Source organism: Pelmatolapia mariae, linkage group LG3_W (assembly GCF_036321145.2).
Source record: "Pelmatolapia mariae isolate MD_Pm_ZW linkage group LG3_W, Pm_UMD_F_2, whole genome shotgun sequence".
NCBI lineage: Eukaryota > Metazoa > Chordata > Actinopteri > Cichliformes > Cichlidae > Pelmatolapia > Pelmatolapia mariae.
In genome coordinates this window covers 28,558,739-28,576,145 of record NC_086229.1, presented here as the reverse complement: position 1 = coordinate 28,576,145, position 17,407 = coordinate 28,558,739, and the positions used below count along the sequence as shown (strand labels likewise).

Below are 17,407 nucleotides of genomic sequence, written 5' to 3'. Positions count from 1 at the left end.
TATAGTTTTTTTATTTCATATTTATATCCTGTTCATATCCTGTACATAGCTTGTACTCTCTACAGCCTGTACATACCTATAGTTATAGAATATTCACAACATACTTCATACCGTGTACATTATAACATACCATAATAGACCCATTTCTGTAATATATTTGCATATCTATATTATTGCTAATATATATTGTAATATATCTATATCACTAAAGCACTTCTGGATGGATGCAAACTGCATTTCGTTGCCCTGTACCTGTGCAATGACAATAAAGTTGAATTCTATTCTATTCTATTCATTGAGGTCATAGAAAGCTGGTTTGGAGGATTACAAAGGAACAGCTTTCATTGATGATGAATGTTCAAACTACAGTGTTCAGAGATGGACGCCACCTCAACCTGCTCTGACCCCGATGTTTTTATGGAGGTCATATAAACAAGCTTTCTTTATTACATATGTTTGAAGTTTAAAGAAGAACATTAAGGGTCAGATTCACTGCAGCACAAATACTTCTTTATACATGAAGACCTTGGAGGTTTATTGCAGAGGCTCAGAGTCAGTGACAGCCGTGAACAGGAGTAAACACATCTCAGGATTTTAATAGACACTCCTGAGATTTATAGTTAACCTCACATGTGTTGATGTCAGTGAAAGAGTCACTTAAAAACATCCAGCTGTGAATGTTTCACACCACCTTAGAGGTTCTTAGGGTGCTTCTTGTCTCTGAAGCTTTGCTCTGTGAAGTTTGCAGCTTTAAGCAGGGGAGACAAACCAGAGACAGTCTCAGCTCGGAGACCACGACTGGCATTGAATCATACTAGTTACTAATCTCTGTCTCTCTTCCACAGCATGTCTTTATCCTGTTTTTCTTCTCTCGCCCCAACCGCTTGTTGTGATTTGGTGCTATATAAATAAAATTGAATTGAACTGAAGTGACCCCGCTGAACCACATCACCACAGTGGTTAATACGGAAAACACCAGCTTTTAAAAGAAATGTGTAGTATCAGTTTGACATCTGCCCAGTTTCACTTTCAGTGTTAGATTAAATGTGTGCTGTTGGACGGGGAACGGAAGCTTAGATCAGGGGTCAGCAACATTTAACACCCAAAGAGCCCTTTGGACCTGGTTTCCACGCAAAAGAAAAGACAGATACAAATACTTTTTGACGTCTAAAATGAATATAACACTTTATATATTGTTATTTACCTTTATGCTTTGTGTGAACAATAAAGAGCTGCATGTGGCTCTGGAGCCGCATGTTGCCGACCCCTGCTTAGATGATTTCTCAGCAGATTGTGACAGTGAGAGAGCTTCTAGTTTGTGTCACTCATCTTCCCATCATGCACTGCTTCTCAATGACCTCTGTGATGTGTTTACTGACCTACAACAAAGTCAGTTTTCTCTGTCTAAGGATGTAGACACCACTGTGGTTGGGTTGGGGGTGTTTCAGGGTCAGACTGAGGTCTGTGGTTGTCAGTGGCTCTTCTTTCCTCTCAGTGGGGCCTCGATGTCGACTTCACAGATTCACTACAACGCTCTCCCTCTGCATTCTCTCACGTCTGTAAAACAAAACAGTGTCACTCGGCTCCTTTCCTGTGACTGTGGGCTCTGTATCTCACAGAACCTTCAAGCACGTTGAACTCTTATTTGCACAAGTAAATACACACACAGGGCCACTTTATTAGGTACACAAGCACAGAGCTGCTGCCATGCAGCGGAACAGGTGTGCCTAATAAAGTGGCCATGAGTGTGTGCAGTGACACGTCACTGTGACAATAAATGATCAGACGGCTCCCCCTGCTGGAGACACTTGAGATGGAGACGTCGCGTACAGGCATTCTCAATGGCCACTTTATTAGGTACACTGTGCCTGGTCCCTTGTTTGTTAATGACACAGATTCATCAGTGCTGGAGACATCCTCGGAGGTTTGGGTCCATGCTAATGTGATGTCATCACACACAGGCTGCACATTTATGATGTCACTCTACCAAAGATGCTCTGCTGGAGAGACCTGTGACTGTGGAGGCGTCTGAGTGCAGTGAACTCATCGTCACGTCTGATCTGAGCTTTGTTTTCCTGCTGGAAACATCACAGGATGATGCACTGAGGTCATTATGGGATCGACACGGTCAGCAGCGCCGTCACATCACCTTGTGCAGGAGTTCATGCAGCGTTAGCTGTTAGCCAGCAGTCTTGGAAGGTGAGACGTTATCAGCCAGTGTGAGCTCAGAGCTACAATCCCAACATCCACAGGTAACCTCACACACGTGTCTTCAGACTGTCTGAAAATGAACTCCACACCTTGGTTGTAATGATTGGTTATCTGAGTCACTGCTTCCTTCACACTTTGAGGTGTTGTGAGGAGTGAATCAAAGTGATTAACTGTGTAAAGAATAACAAAGACAAAGTGACTTTACAGCTAAATGTGTCAGAGAGCGCCCAGACAGACTGTTGGAGGGAGGTGGTCCTCTGTGAGTACTGAGGATTAGTTTCTTCTATGACCTCCACCCAAACCTGATTCATACATCAGAAAGAGACAGATGATGGAGTTTATTTCTTTTCTCTTCAGCAGCATTTTACAAAAACATTTTGTTCTTTCTCTTTATACACTTCATTAGCTACATGTATATTAAAGTGTTAGTTGTCTTATACTTTGTGCAGTTTTACAGACACAGCCAACACCAAAGCCTCACACATGTAGGAGCTCTGTGATCTACCTGCTCAGAACGTGCAGACATGAGGTCCAAACATCAACTAAACAGCACCCTGATCACAGCTGAGACCTGAACACCAAGGCATTATGGGTAAGTAAAATATAAAGTAACTATAAAATGCACATCATGAGTGTTGTTTGTGCTAAGGTAATGTGGTAACAAATCAAACAGTTGATGCTACATGAGTGAGCTGAGCTACAGTCACTGCAGGGTTCAGCTGTGTGAACAGCTCAGAAAACATCCTCACAGAACGTGGAGGAACTCAGCATCGTTCCCTCTTCATCCCCTTCAGTCCATTACTGGTGTTTTCTCTCTGATCCACAGACCAGTCAGATCCATAATCAGAGACCAGTCAGATCAAGCTTGTTGGTCCATCAGAGGAGTCAATTCAATAGTGTTGTTGTCCTCGGTTTGATCCTGGACCTGATCTCTCCCTGCAGAGGAAACACAAGAAGTCACAAACAAACAGAGCTAAACTAGCACTTTGATGTTTTAATTACTACGTGCTGACCTTTGACCTTGAAGCATTACAGACTAAGGCGGTGTACTGAAATCTTTAGCTTCAATAAGCTGTGTGTGTCTGACTTAGTGAAACTATGTAGCATCATTGTGACATCGTAGGGCATCAAAAACAAAAAGTGTGTTGCACAGCTCTCTCTTTCTTATGATATATTACTTGAATGTTTTTTTTTAAAGTTAACTAAACTGCTGACAAACAGACAGAACTGATTAGATATAAAGATAGGACAGTACATTAGACACATCCACACCGATTACAACTAACCTTTAACTGTGAGCCACACCCTCTTGTATCTCCAGGCCTCCTTGCTGTTGACCTCACAGGCGTATCTCCCAGTATCCTTCACTGTGGGGTGTCTCAGGGTCAGACTGAGGTCTCCAGTGTTCAGCAGGTCAGTGTTCATCTCAGTGCGACCTCTGTAATGGTCGTCCTGTTTGTCGGGCCGGTCAGAGCCGTTCTCATACACATAGACCTTCATGTATTCGGGTTCATGCCGTTTCCACTCCACATCACTGTCTCCAGGCAGGTTTGCTGTGGTTTTGAAGGGCAGCAGGACAGACTCCGCCCCCTCCACCACCTCCACCCGACACTCTGAGAGGACAACAACACAACATGAGCTGTACGAAGACACAGCATTCATGTTTGTCAATTAATTTTAATTTATGCAGCATTGGAAACACACGTTCATCATGAAGCCACAGAATCATCACATCGAAGTCTCAGCAGCAACATCACTAAGACATCAGGTTCATCTCTATATGTTCATCTCTACATATGTCCCAGCTGCTCTGTTGGATTGATCAAGTCAGTCATTTGAAGACAAGGGTCCTGAAGATGGCTGATCAGTGACTTCGTTCAGAAATGCAGTTACATTGTTACTAAAAAAGCCATAATGTTTGCAGTTCATCTACATATCAGTCTAACTAAAAAATGCATTGAAGTCACAATGATGACAAATGGAAATGATATTGTTATATAGTTGTTTTTAAATCTCTTGTTTCCATCACTGATAGAACTCATCAGCCAAATGACAGAAAACAGCATCATGGTCCTCAAAGACTCACTGCTGTTTGTCTGAGAGCATGGGAATGTTCCCCTGAGCTCACATCTGTTCAGCAGCTGTTCAAACCTGCACTGTAACATCCCATCAAAGACAAGGTCCACTACTGGTCATATTTCTACCAGTGAGAGAACAGGAAGACCTAATGAAGTCCCTCCTCTGACAGGAAGAACAAAGATGGCCTCTGTGTTTGTCAGTACAACAAAGCTGCTGCAGAGCAGGTGTGTGACGACATTTGTTTGGAAAGTCTCTGTAGTGTGTGGCAGACAAAGTCAAAGACACGCACTGTGAGAAAAAACCTGTCAATAATGATCCCATCTATTGAAACAGAAAATAATATCCAAACCTCTGTATGTGCAGCACTGACCTTTGATTTTCAGCTCCACCTGTTTCTCCATCAGTTCTTTTCCCTCCCCGCTGTAGATGGTGCAGGTGTAGGTGTCCCTGTCTGTGTTTGTGGGGTATTTCAGGGTCAAACTGAGGTCTCCGGTCCTCAGCGGGTCTTTCTTCATCTCTGTTCGGTTTCTGTAACGTCTGTGCTGTTTTTCAGCCTGCTCAGAGTCTTTCTGACACACGTGGACCTTCCTCTCGTTTCTGTCCTTCCACACCACTTTAGCACCATCAGGCAGGGGCTGAACTGTGCTTCTGCAGGTCAGCACAACGGACTCATCACCTGGTTTTGCTGTGACCTGAACGACTGAGAAGAGAACAAAGCACAACATGAGCTCTACAGACGGCATCAGCAGCACTGAGGAAATTTTCTTTGACTTGTCTTGTGTGAGTGTGTTGCATAAAAATGACACTAAGTTCTGATTTGTATGGATCCGAACTTGACTTGTAACCTACATACATCTGAACTGTTGTTAGCAGAGCTGTGACCACATATGAGGAGAAACCATTTCAGCAGGAGTATAGTTCTGCTGTGTCTGAGGTAAAATAGTATTTCTTTAAAAAAAAGGATTTCCATGTCATTGCATATTCAGTGTTCAGTAACAGAAATAATACTAATTTAAATGTACTGTCAGGGCCTGTAACTCAGAACATAGGTTAGATCATTAACAATCTAAAGTGCTGTATGTCATCATAAGGTTTTGTAATGAGTGAATGAATGAGTGGGAAACACTGAGTGATGTTCATGGAGTGGTCTAATAACACACATACCTTCTTTGTTCTTTAACTTTTTATATCTAAAATACATGAAGACACCAAAGCCAACAGCCAGGAGAACCACAGGAACCAGGACACCTGAGACAACTTTGGGCCAGACTGGAGGAGGAGTGGGACCAGGAGGAGGACGTTCTGTCAACACAAACAAACAACCTGAAGATCACTCAGCAGATTCTCAGAGTATGACTCTGACCTCTGACCTTTATCTACAGCACTGACCTGCCACTTTCAGTTGCAAATGGGTCTTGCTCTGATCTTGTCCATATTTTCGGGTGGTGCAGGTGTAGGTGCCGGTGTCATTGACTATGGGGTTCCTCAGAGTGAGGCTGAGGTCTCCAGTCTGCAGAGCGTCGGCTCTCATTGATGTTCGGTTGAAGTAAATACCATTCTGTTTCGTGAGATCATCCCCGCTCTGCAGACGCAGATGCACTGTTGGGATGCTGAGGTCCTTGCGGTCCCAAACCACTGCTGTGGCGTCCTGGTAAACATCCTCTGGTACCTGACAGGGCAGCATGACAGACTCCGCCCCCTCATACACCTCAAGCCCGAGGCATGCTTGAAAACTGAGAGGAGAAACAGGAAACAGATGAGAGCTGTGATGTTTTTAAGGCCTGTGAGACAGAGAATGACTTCAAACACTTTACTAATGTGAAAATGTGAGAACAAGTGACTGATCCAGCTCAGCAGGCAAAAAGAACTAGAGCAGGAAAAAACTGGGAATAGAAATGATCCAAAAACTGTCACCCAGACTCTGGTTTTAAGCTGGAAAACACAGAGTTTTGGCTTAGTGCACCCACCCTTTTTACTCATCAGCCATAAAAGACTGATGGTCCAGTCATAGGATTTCCAAACTGATACCATGGTGCAGCTTCATCTTGGATCAGTTTGAATCTCAGGGACCATCATGACCATCCCAAGGTTAGAGGTCACCTTAGGATTTTCCCATTTATACCATATATGCATTTACTGGGAAGCTGAGGGGTGCCAGTACTTTAAATACAGCGTGTTTTAAATGGCAACACGTGTAACAGCAGACTGCAGTATTACCACACATTATACTTTTATGACAGCCCATTACAGCAGAGAGGCTTTAATAGGCTGCTGGGTCCCTTTCCCTCTCCTGGGAAGAACTGCCTGTGCCGGCTGTGAGGACACGAGTGCAGGACTCCGGACACAGAACTAACAAAACTGAGAAATTTAGGAACTGAATACAAAGTAAGAAGTACTGTGGCTAGGATCAGGAGCACACAGCACAGAGGGAAGACACGACAACAAGGTAACATAACATACTGGACCAGGGACTTTCAAAATAAAGCAGGAAACACAGCTCAGAGACAAAGACTTCAGGCATATAAACCTGACACTGGACAAGGTGAACAACCACAGAGACGAAGCGCAGAGAGAGGCTTCCACAGGAGACGCTGAGGACAAAGAGACAGGAAAATGAAACATCGAGCCAGAAACCATGAACTGGAGACACTGGAATGACCTAAATACCACAAAGCTGGAGCTCCAGTCACCATGAATGCAGCACAAACCTCACAACACAAAGACACAAAGTCACACCCTTGTATCTAACGAACTATACTTTAAATAGGCTGATAATAACCTCACAGCTGGTATTTATAATGAGAGCAGGGACGGTGTGTTCTTAGGTTTTACAGCAGAGAGAAACATCTGTTATCACCTAACGTCACTTTACCCACAACATGCCACACATACCACAGCAGCCACAAACAGGAACAACCTGTTTCACCAGCAAGTTTCCTCATTACAGCCTCACATCACTAATGAAGACACAACAACCGTTTGTAAAAGCTTTATTAGAAACAGGCTGTTAACAGCCGAACCATCATCCGCACATGCTAACATTGCTAACTACATGCTACATCTATCCATCAATGAAGCTTCCCCACATAAAGGTCTCCTCCTCCGTCAGTGATGCCGCTCAGAGACGTGTCTGTGTTTCGGGCTTTCACGTGTGTCACGGGGAGCTGATTGTATCAGCGGGATCCGCCCGGCATGAAGGCCGCACAGGGAGCTACAGACGGCACAAATCACTGCACCGCTGTCTGTAACCGGTCTGTACCCCACTCTGTACGGCCTGTCTGTGTGTCAGGAGGCTCCTGCACAGACAAACACGACAGGCCAGTCTGTGGTCGGCTGTGTGTGCTGCCGTGGGCCGGTTAGCTAGAGCGGTCCGTGTTTTCCTGTCGGCTTTCTCACCTTTGAACTTTTTAGTTTCGCCGGTCTTCGCGCGCGCCTGTGTGTGCGCGCTTGCATTCAGAGGGGATAAGAGTGGGTTTCTTACCGTGGGGCTTCTTTATCCTCCATGAAGACTCCCGTAAACACAGAAAAGCACAGCAAAACACCGACAGCTCTCATAGCGGTGCTTTCTCACGCCCACTGTGACGTGGCTTTTTACTTTCGGTTTCTGGGGAGTTCCCGGGGATCACGCGTGTGTGGGTAAATATGGGACAGGAGCTAAAGGTATGCGGGTGGATGAAAGGGGCTGATTTAGACTGTAGAGGACTTCTGTGGTGGTTTCATTTTCATAAAGTAGAAACAAAATAAAAGATGTAATCACACTGAAGCAGCTCACACGTAACAAAACACTCCTCAAAGATCACGAGTGATAATATTGTCTCAGATATGAGGGAGCAGAAGCAGGAAGTACCAGAGCATGGTAATATTACATGTAATACCTCAGAGTCAGTGGACTGAGTTATCCTGTGCCGTGGGTTAGTTGCATCACACAGTTTATGCAGCTGTAGAGCAGTGGTGTTGAAGCTGAGACAAATAAACCTGACAAATTAAAATCCCTCAAATAACTGAGCTTCAGGAGAAACAGAGAAGAAGAGGAGCAGAGTGAAGGATGAAGGTCGTCCATCAGACCGAGTGTGTCCTCAGCTTCCTGTTCAGAGACAAACATCACTGATGTCAGCTTTTAGCTGTTCACCTCTGACTTTTATTAATACCTCACACACCTGTAACACTGATCAATGCACAACACCTGGATCAGCTGACTGCTCTGAAACAGACCTGCAGACAGAAACAGAAAGTGAAGAAAGACAAGAAGCTGCAGAAACAGAAGGTCAGAGGTCGTGCCACAGCCAGGCTGGTTCTGGATCAGATTCTGTCCGGGTGCTCCACATAAACCCGTCTGCATGTGTTTCCAGGCTGATTTGGCTCTGCTGATGGAGGACGACGGCACCGAGACCAAACACAAACACTTCAACTACAACAAGATCATGGATCAGCAGAACCTAAGCAAGAAGAAGAGGAAGAAGCTACTGAAAAAAGAGGAGACTTCCAGGTGAAAATCCTGATCTCACATATAATCCAGCAGTGATCCAGCATTGTCTGTCTGGCTCACTGTTAGCCCACAATAGAGTAGAATAAAGTCATCTTTATTGTTTTCATACAGCAACAACAAAGTTTAGAGTCTCTCCTTTTACAAATAGTAAAAAAAAAAGACCTTATTACACTTTATTATCATTATTATTATCATCACTGCAAGTTATCCTACTGCATGTGGAGCTTGGTTCTGATTTGTCTGTACGCAACAGGATCATTTGGTAATAAGCAAACAGGTGTTCCTGTTTAGGCTCAGATCGTTTTGATGTTTAGAGACTCGGTCCTAGGTTTGAATCCAGTCTAGGTTCCTTCTGTGTGGAGTTTGCATGTTCTGCCTGTCTGTGTGGGTTCTCTCTGGCTTCCTCCCACAGTCCCAACACAGGCATGGACTTAATTGGTGATCGGCTGTAAGTGTGAATGTGAGCATGAATGGTGGGAAACATGGAAACAGTCATGGGAGAGGAGAGAGACAGAGACACGTTAAGAGGGACATGAAGGGGGACACGCTGGGGAGAACACACTTGATACACATGTGTTTCATGGAGTGAGGAAACATGTAAGCAAAAAGGGGAGACCAAACACAAAGGCATGACTGGAACTGGGAATGAGGAAGTGAGAGACAATGGGGGGGAGTCGTAAACACAGATGTAACAGCGGCACTTCGTCTCCGTTTCACTCTTCTGTACCTTTAGGAGTCAGTCCAGCAACAAGCTTTTGAAGCGCAAGGAAGACCAGGTACTTTTCTTTCAAAAAAGATGTTTAATGAGACTTTAAATTAACATGGAAAGACTTGGTCAAAAAACTGCATTGCTTCCAGCCTATCTGACAACTACGTAAGCACATCAGAACTTCACATTTCCATATCCTACATTTTTACCATAACAGCATTTGGAAATTAACTGGAAATTATATATTTAACAACAAAAAGTTATATTTCTCATTATAATCATTTTACCAGTACCAAGAAACTAGCCTTTAATTGGCTCTTACAACAGATGTCACAACAGACACATACTGGAAACACAGAGGAGAGACCAAAATGTAAGGGGAACCTAACACACAAGAAAGTAAACAGGAAACACAAGGAACTCAGAACACAGAATAACCTCAAGACTAACTAATGAACCTAAAATCATTATACATAACAATCGCCAAAACAAAAGAAAGTCATAGTCCTGGGTCAAATGACCCAGACCCATGACACACCAAGGTTACTGGGATTACTGATTTTTGAGTACCACCCTGAGCTGAAGTGTTTCTGTGGAGGCTTCCCCCACTACAGAGAGCAAAGAGACACTGAAGAACCGTATGACAATAACCAGAACCCAGGATAAAGAGTTTGAGTGAATGTGGTGTTGAAGGTGTGGAGGTGGATCAGAGTGTCAGAGGAGACTCTGTAGAAGGACAGAGTGCCAGCAGGACAGTCCACATACACTCCTACTCTGTTAGAGACAGAGGAGGAGGAGGAGGAGGAGGAGGAGAGGTCTGTTCTCTTGTTATTGTGACACACAGAGTACTGATCAGCATCGGAGCACCTCAAACTCCACGACTGACTGTTTACTCCAAACCTGCTGTCATTGCTGCCTCCTCTCCCTGTGACTCCTCTGTAACTCACTGAAATGTGAACCTCTCCCCTCCACTCAACCTCCCAGTAACAGCGACCAGTCAGACCATTTGTACACAGCAGCTGAAGCCAGTACTCAAACCTCTCTGGGTGATCAGGATAAGGCTGCTCCTCTGTTACTGCCGTCACTCTTCTGTTGTTGTCGGACAGTTTAAGTTTTCTGTGCACTGAGTTTGTGTCCAGTTTAAGATTACAGGAATCTGACGGAGAGAAGAAGAAACAACAACAGCAGTTTATCACCTGAAGACTTCATCTGCTGTCTTATCCACAGACTGATGGAGACAACCTCACAGTGATTCATCCTCTAGAATCTTTAGTGTGATTTAAACTAGTGTTATTTTCATAAATATAAGTGAGCACACACTCACACTTCCTCAGACCAGGTTTCAGCCTGTGCTGTCCACCATGGTCCAGCCTGGAAGAAGAAACATATCTGAATTCATCTTTAAAGCAGAGACAAAGAGACACATGGACATAAAAGAAATACATGAAAGGCCTTAAAATGGTTCCACTCATTTAAAATACTTTCAAATTGCAATTCTGCTGTGTGGTACCAACAGCCATGGGTAACCCTGGATCCAAAAGAGATTCTGAGACAGGAACATGGGAACTAGTTAACGGTATGAAAATATATGAAACATCCAGAATATCAATACATGTTTTTGATTCTCTACCTCATGGAAAATCAAGATCAATGAGCTCCTGGCCTTCTGCTCTATGGGAGGTTTCTGTCTGTCCTGAGCTTGTGTTAGTGCTCCTATGTTACACTTTAACAGGTGTACTGTCCCAGTCCCAACCTTCCACTGACACCAGAACAGCACTGAGTAAATCAACAATTGGAATGATGAAGTGAGAGGCTGAGGTTTCATGGTCCAATAAGAAACTGGACGAAAGCGCAGGAGATTGGAAAAAGAGATTTACAGTTTTTTATTTCAAAGAAAGTACAAAGAACCAGGAGAACATGTGACCCATCTACAAACAAGGTGAATTTCTATTTTGTTGGTGATGGTTTAGATTAAAGCATTTTTGTCAGATAAATACTCCTCCCTCAAGTCGGATTGATGATCAGATTAATGTTTCAGGTGAGATTTACCTACAACAAATATTGTAACTGCTACTGTGTTAAGAGAATACTGCTGTTAAAAAGCACGCTATTTGTTTAAAAGCTTTAAAACTGAATATTATACTACTCATAAAACAGCACTTTTAAAATAAGCATGTAATAAACTAATATAATATTACATGTAACAATGTGATTAATCGATGACGAGCATTAATAAATACTGAAACTATCATACCTAAGAGTGTTCAGTCTCCAGCGTGGATCATCCAGTAAGCTAGACAGCAGCTTCATGCCCGAGTCTCCTGGATGATTGTAGCTCAGATCTAGCTCTCTTAAATGGGAGGGGTTGGAGTTCAACCATACTGAGTGATCAGACAGCCTGAGAGCCTGAGGACAAACACAAAGACGTAAAACATAAAGCAAAGAGAATTATGTATACAATTTTATTTATTTTGATATATATCTTTAAACTTGGTTCCAAATAAAATATGCTTTTATTTTTTCAGAGATACTGATTCACTCTATGGCACATGGATTCTTTACTGAACCATTGTCTCCAGAAAATGTATTGAATCACACAGATCTATAATACTTGAGGAAGCTGGATTTGAGAGCACTGTAAATACAACATGCTTCTATTACAGTGTAGATTCACTGTTTGCGTGATTTGTTTCAGAGTTGAAAAGTGTAGCAACGGCATGTTTCCAGCATCGTACAAATTAGCATTGCTCTCTAGAAACAGTTTTCCCTTTTGTTTCAGGTGTAAAGGGACAGGAGAAGGGGCTAAGACTGGGCTAAGATTTAAAGTTTTAAATGATCGAGGACATCCCTGTTGCTAGCCATTTGTTTGGTTGTGACTCAGCTAACATATTTGTGCTTTTTGTAGCACTTTAAAAAATGTGTTTATCTAAAGTCCGTGATGTCTAGCGAGCCATTGTGATTCCATATCAGCTGCTTTGGTGAACTGGAGAAAGAACAGGACAACCCCTTAAAATGGGAAGCATTTAGCACAGGCGATTGTGGCTCAAGAGTCGGGAGTTCGCCTTGTAATCGGAAGGTTGCCGGTTTGACCCCCGGTTCGGACCGTCTCGGTCGTTGTGTCCTTGGGCAAGACACTTCACCCGTTGCCTACTGGTGGTGGTCACAGGGCCTGGTGGCGCCAGTGTCCGGCAGCCTTGCCTCTGTCAGTGTGCCCCAGGGTGGCTGTGGCTACAATGTAGCTTGCCATCACCAGGGTGTGAATGTGTGTGTGAATGGGTGGATGACTGGATGTGTAAAGCGCTTTGGGGTCCTTAGGGACTATTAAAGCGCTATACAAATACTCCAGACCTTGAGGGCTGGTGTCCTGCAGGTTTTGGATGTCCTTGATTCAACACAGCTGATTTAATTAGCTTGAACTTCTCCAGAGGTCTAGTAATGAACTACTCATTTGATTCAGGTGTGTTGACCCAGGGTCAAAACCTGCAGGACACTGGCCCTCAAGGCCTGGAGTTCAACACCCCTGATTTAGCATGTGGTGGCCATAGAGCATATCATTGCTCTCTGATCTTTCAATAGTTTTGGTTTTTGTTGTTCCTTGCCATTGCTAGCATGAGATGGTAACTGCAATCCATTCAGGATGCACAGGGAATCCGGCTTGTCCAGGATCGCATATCAGTACATGTAGACAGGTTTGCTGTGTCTGCCAGGACATTCTCAAGAATGTGATGGAGATCACAGAAGAGAAGCTATCGTTAAAGAACTGCACTAACTGAGGCTGTAATAGTGTACTGCAGTAACTCCATTTACTACTGTGGTGAGCTAAATAATTATAAAGATAATAGGAACACTGAAAAAAACATTTTTAAGTAAACTTGGAGGATACCAGGTTTAGAGCTGTGTACCTCAAAGGGCTAACACATGAACTTTTTATAAGTTCTTTTACAGTGGACAGTGGAGTTCAACATTATAAGCAATGTTCCCTCTAAGCTGCGCACGTGCGCAATTGCGCACTGCTGGCACGGTCTCTGCGCACAGAAAATCTGTGTTGCGCACAAAAAAAATCTAACCTGAATTGAAATTAAAATTAATACTTCAACAATCCTGTTTTGCAGTGTTAGTCAGTAAGTGACTGGCTGCTCCAGTATGGGATTAGAACGATGCCGACTTATCCCATAGTCCAGCCAATGATGCGATTCACATTCGTATATACGCAGTTAATCAACGTGGTTGACAGGCTATGACAGCGTCCTTATGTGCCGACACCGGTGTTTTAGCTAGCAAAGTGGCGTGGAGTGAGCCAGATTAATGACAACGTGTACAACCATTGAAGATGTGAGCAGGACAGACGGAACAATTGACGGAAAAAGTGTGGACTTTATACCAGTTTTTAAATTGTGTTGATCGGCCACGTAAAACCAGAGTTATGATAAAAATATGCAATGTTTGGTTTTCTTCCTGAATACTATCGTTGTTTATATTTACTGCGGGAAGAAACGGTAAAAACGTCGTTTTGAATGGAAAACGCTCGAAAGCCTGTGAGCAAAAACAAACCCCACCTCCCTCTCCCTTTCCTATTGGTCCAAAAAAGTACCATGTCGACCAATCAAAAAATTATATGGCAACGTGGCATCTAGTTGTTAAGAAACGGGAGGAAGTTTTAGGAGTGACGGCGGTGTTTTGAGATGTGAGAGATTTGAGACGTTTAGCGCAAATCTTGTGTAGTTAGTGTGTAGTGTAGTCAATAGTTTTGTGAACATTAGAGGGAACATTGATTATAAGTGACTATAAAACAAAGAATTATGGGTAAAACCAGGTGACAGTTCAATGTCTTGCTCACACAGTTACTTCACATTGAGATATTTGGAGTAAAGAAGCCTGGAATGTATGAAAAACAAAGCAGTGACTTACCTTCAGTCTGAGGAAGAGGAGCCTGAGTGTGAGAGGTCAAATCACTGACATTCACTGACAAACAGATGTTGAAAGTGTTAAAGCTCTATGAAACCTTCTCAGTCTGCACTGACTTCCTGTTTGTCCCTTGCTGTGACTCACCTTCGGGTCTGGACCTGATAACAGACAAACTGAGCAACAGGTCATTCCTGCGGATCCTCTCTAAAACCCTTCTGGTCACCTCAACAGCTCCAGAAAGTCTGTAGGTCTGCACCATCAGGTCCACGGTGTCCCACCTGCTTGTTGTCTCCAGTCGGCTCTTCTTGATGGTCATGGGGCTTTGAATGACGTTGGTCTGCTGTAGGAACCACTTGAATTTATTAAACTCTTCATCTCCCAGATCTTCCAGAGTGTTTAAAAGGTCCTCTGACATCATCACAGCTGAATGAAGATAGATTTTAGAGCTTTTAGTGCTTTAAACTGTTTAACATGTTCCGACACATTTATTTTCTCTCTCAACTCTTTTACTCCAGCTGCAGGTCCTGGAAATTGTCTCCCTGTCAGGAGTTCATATGGTGTGAATCCGGTGCTCTGATTAACTGAGCACCTCACACTCATCAGTGCTATCGGAAGTGCTTCAACCCAATTCATGTTTGTCTGTGCACAGATTTTAGCCAATTTATTTTTGAGGTTTTGATTCATTCTCTCCACTTTTTTTTTTTTGTGGGTGGGTGGGAGATTGTGGGTGATATACAGTGCCATATCTATGTTGCAACCCCAGCATGGATTCTACTTCTGCAAGATCTTTATTTTTAAAGTGAGTGCCATTATCTGATCTCAATTTCTCTGGAAATCCATGCCAGGGAACATAATCATTTACCAGACATTTTATCACAGTTTTACTATCCTCTCGACGTGTCGGCCACGCTTCTGGCCAGCCAGTCAGAGTGTCCACACACACGAACAGATATCTAAACCCTCTGACTGTTGTTATCATGTCTGTGTAGTCAATCACAATCTCCTGCCCTGGTCTCTCTGGCAGAGGAAACTTACCCATTTATGGCTTCACTGTGGGCTTTGAATTGTACTGCCCACAGATCAAACATGTTCTCATATGTTCTCTCACCATGTTCTTCATAAACGGGTGCCACCAATGACACAAGTCCCTCTCCATCTGGGCTGCTCCTGCATGTCCTAGCCCATGAGCTTCTCTGATCCTCTCGGGCCATTTCTGCTGTCAGGACTGGCCACAGCCCTTCTGATTGTACAGCTCCTCTTTCTCTCCACATCATCTTCTCTTCTGGCGAGGCCCCGTTTTGAGCCTTTTCAATATCCTCCCAATCCTGGGGTGCCAGGTCTCCCCTTTCCATTCCCATACTCACCAATTGTTTTCCTTCTTGATACCCTGCCACCCGTTTTGTTTCTTCATCAGCAGCTCTGTTACCTTTTGCCACCCAAGTGTTAGAATCATCGTGAACTTTACACTTTATGATGGACACTTCCATGGGTTCTTTCAGAGCCTCCTCCAGTTGTTTCATCTCCATATCATGTTTAATAGGTTTATTTGAGGCTGTTCTAAATCCAGCCCTCCTCCATTGTCTAAGTTCCACATGTGCTGCTCCGAACACATATGCTGAGTCTGTGTAGATGTTTACTCGTTTTCCTTTTCCCAGTCTCAGAGCTTCTATCACTGCAACAAGCTCTGCTCTCTGCGCCGATTGAGGTCCTTCCAGCGTTCCTGATTTCTCCACTTGTAGCTGGTTTCCAACTCCTTTCACCACTACATAGCTGGTTTTCAATCCTTCAGTTGGATCTCTAAAGAAGCATCCATCTGTGAAATAATCTTCTCCACCATTCACAGGCTCTGCCTTCAGATCTGGTTTTATTTTCTCTTCCACTTCCACTATCTGTGCACAGTCATAAGGTTCTCCCACTCCCATCTGATCTGCCATGTTAATTCCTTCATGTGTGAAGGTCAAGTTTGGAGACTCCAAAATTTTGGTCAGTCTCTGTTGTCTCAATGGGGTCATTGTAATTGCTTGTGAGTTCACATAGACCACCACACTGTGTGTAGTTAGCACTTTCAGTGGGTGTCCTCTCACTATGTGAGCCACTTTCTGAATTATTTTTGCTACCCCCGCCGCATGCTGTGTGCATGGGGTGTCGCTTTTCCATGTTATCAAGACCAATGCTAATATACATCAGCACTTGTCTCCCTCCCCCTGTTTTCTGAAACAATACTCCATTTACCACCCCATTTCTTTCAGAAACATCCAAAAAGAAGTCTGAGTGGTAGTCAGGGATTGCTAAAACCACTTCACAAGACAGAGCTTGTTTAAGCTCAATAAACTGCATCTCAACTTCAGTGGTCCAGTTCAAGTTAGCTGTGAGATCTCTCATGCCATGTTCTTTCACCAAATCCCTCAAAGGCTTGGTTCTTCCCACGTAATCAGGAATATAGTGTCTACTGTAGCCAGTAAGGCCAAGAAATGACAACATTTCTTTCATAGTTCATGGCTGTGGGTGGAACATAATTGTTTCCCTCTGGGATGCCAACATGCCCACCGTCTGCATTGCCACCACACGTCCCAAAAATGTAACTTCAGTTCATACTAGTTGGAGTTTGTCTCTACTCACTTTAAAGCCAGTTTTAGCCAGCTGGCGGAGCACTGTCATAGTGGCCTTAAAGCAGGCATCAGCTGTGGGAGCGGCAATCAGCAAGTCGTCCACATACTGGATCAGTGTGCATCCTTCGGGCAGTACACATGGAGAGAGGGCGTGTTTTAGTACCTGATTGAAAATCCCAGGTGATAGGGCGAAACCCTGCGGCAAACGGTTGTAGCGCAGCTGCTGGCCCTTATGAGTGAATGAAAAAATGTCTCTCAAGGATGGGTGCAGTGGGAGACAAAAGAAAGCATTCGCCAGATCTATGCAGGTGAACCACCGTTGCTCTGGAGATAAATTAGTCAAGGCTGTGTATGGATTTAGTACAGGTCCTGTTGGCGTCTTAAGGACAGCATTGATTGCCCTGAGGT

General features: G+C 43.8%; 1 protein-coding gene across 1 annotated transcript in view; it reads right to left on the bottom strand.

Annotated features, from left to right (window-relative positions):
• Positions 1-2,552: 2,552 nt before the first annotated feature.
• The window catches only part of LOC134624309 (nucleotide-binding oligomerization domain-containing protein 2-like), a 1,192,597-nt gene continuing 1,177,742 nt past the window's right edge, over positions 2,553-17,407 (bottom strand). Inside the window, exons 12-19 of the mRNA XM_063469278.1 lie at positions 11,740-11,866; positions 10,810-10,856; positions 10,524-10,641; positions 5,680-6,023; positions 5,455-5,592; positions 4,661-4,990; positions 3,498-3,824; positions 2,553-3,147 (exon numbers count right to left, since the gene is read on the bottom strand). Of these exons, the coding sequence (XP_063325348.1) occupies positions 3,071-3,147; positions 3,498-3,824; positions 4,661-4,990; positions 5,455-5,592; positions 5,680-6,023; positions 10,524-10,641; positions 10,810-10,856; positions 11,740-11,866 (1,508 nt within the window). The 3' untranslated portion in view covers positions 2,553-3,070. The remainder of the gene's footprint in view (positions 3,148-3,497; positions 3,825-4,660; positions 4,991-5,454; positions 5,593-5,679; positions 6,024-10,523; positions 10,642-10,809; positions 10,857-11,739; positions 11,867-17,407) is intronic.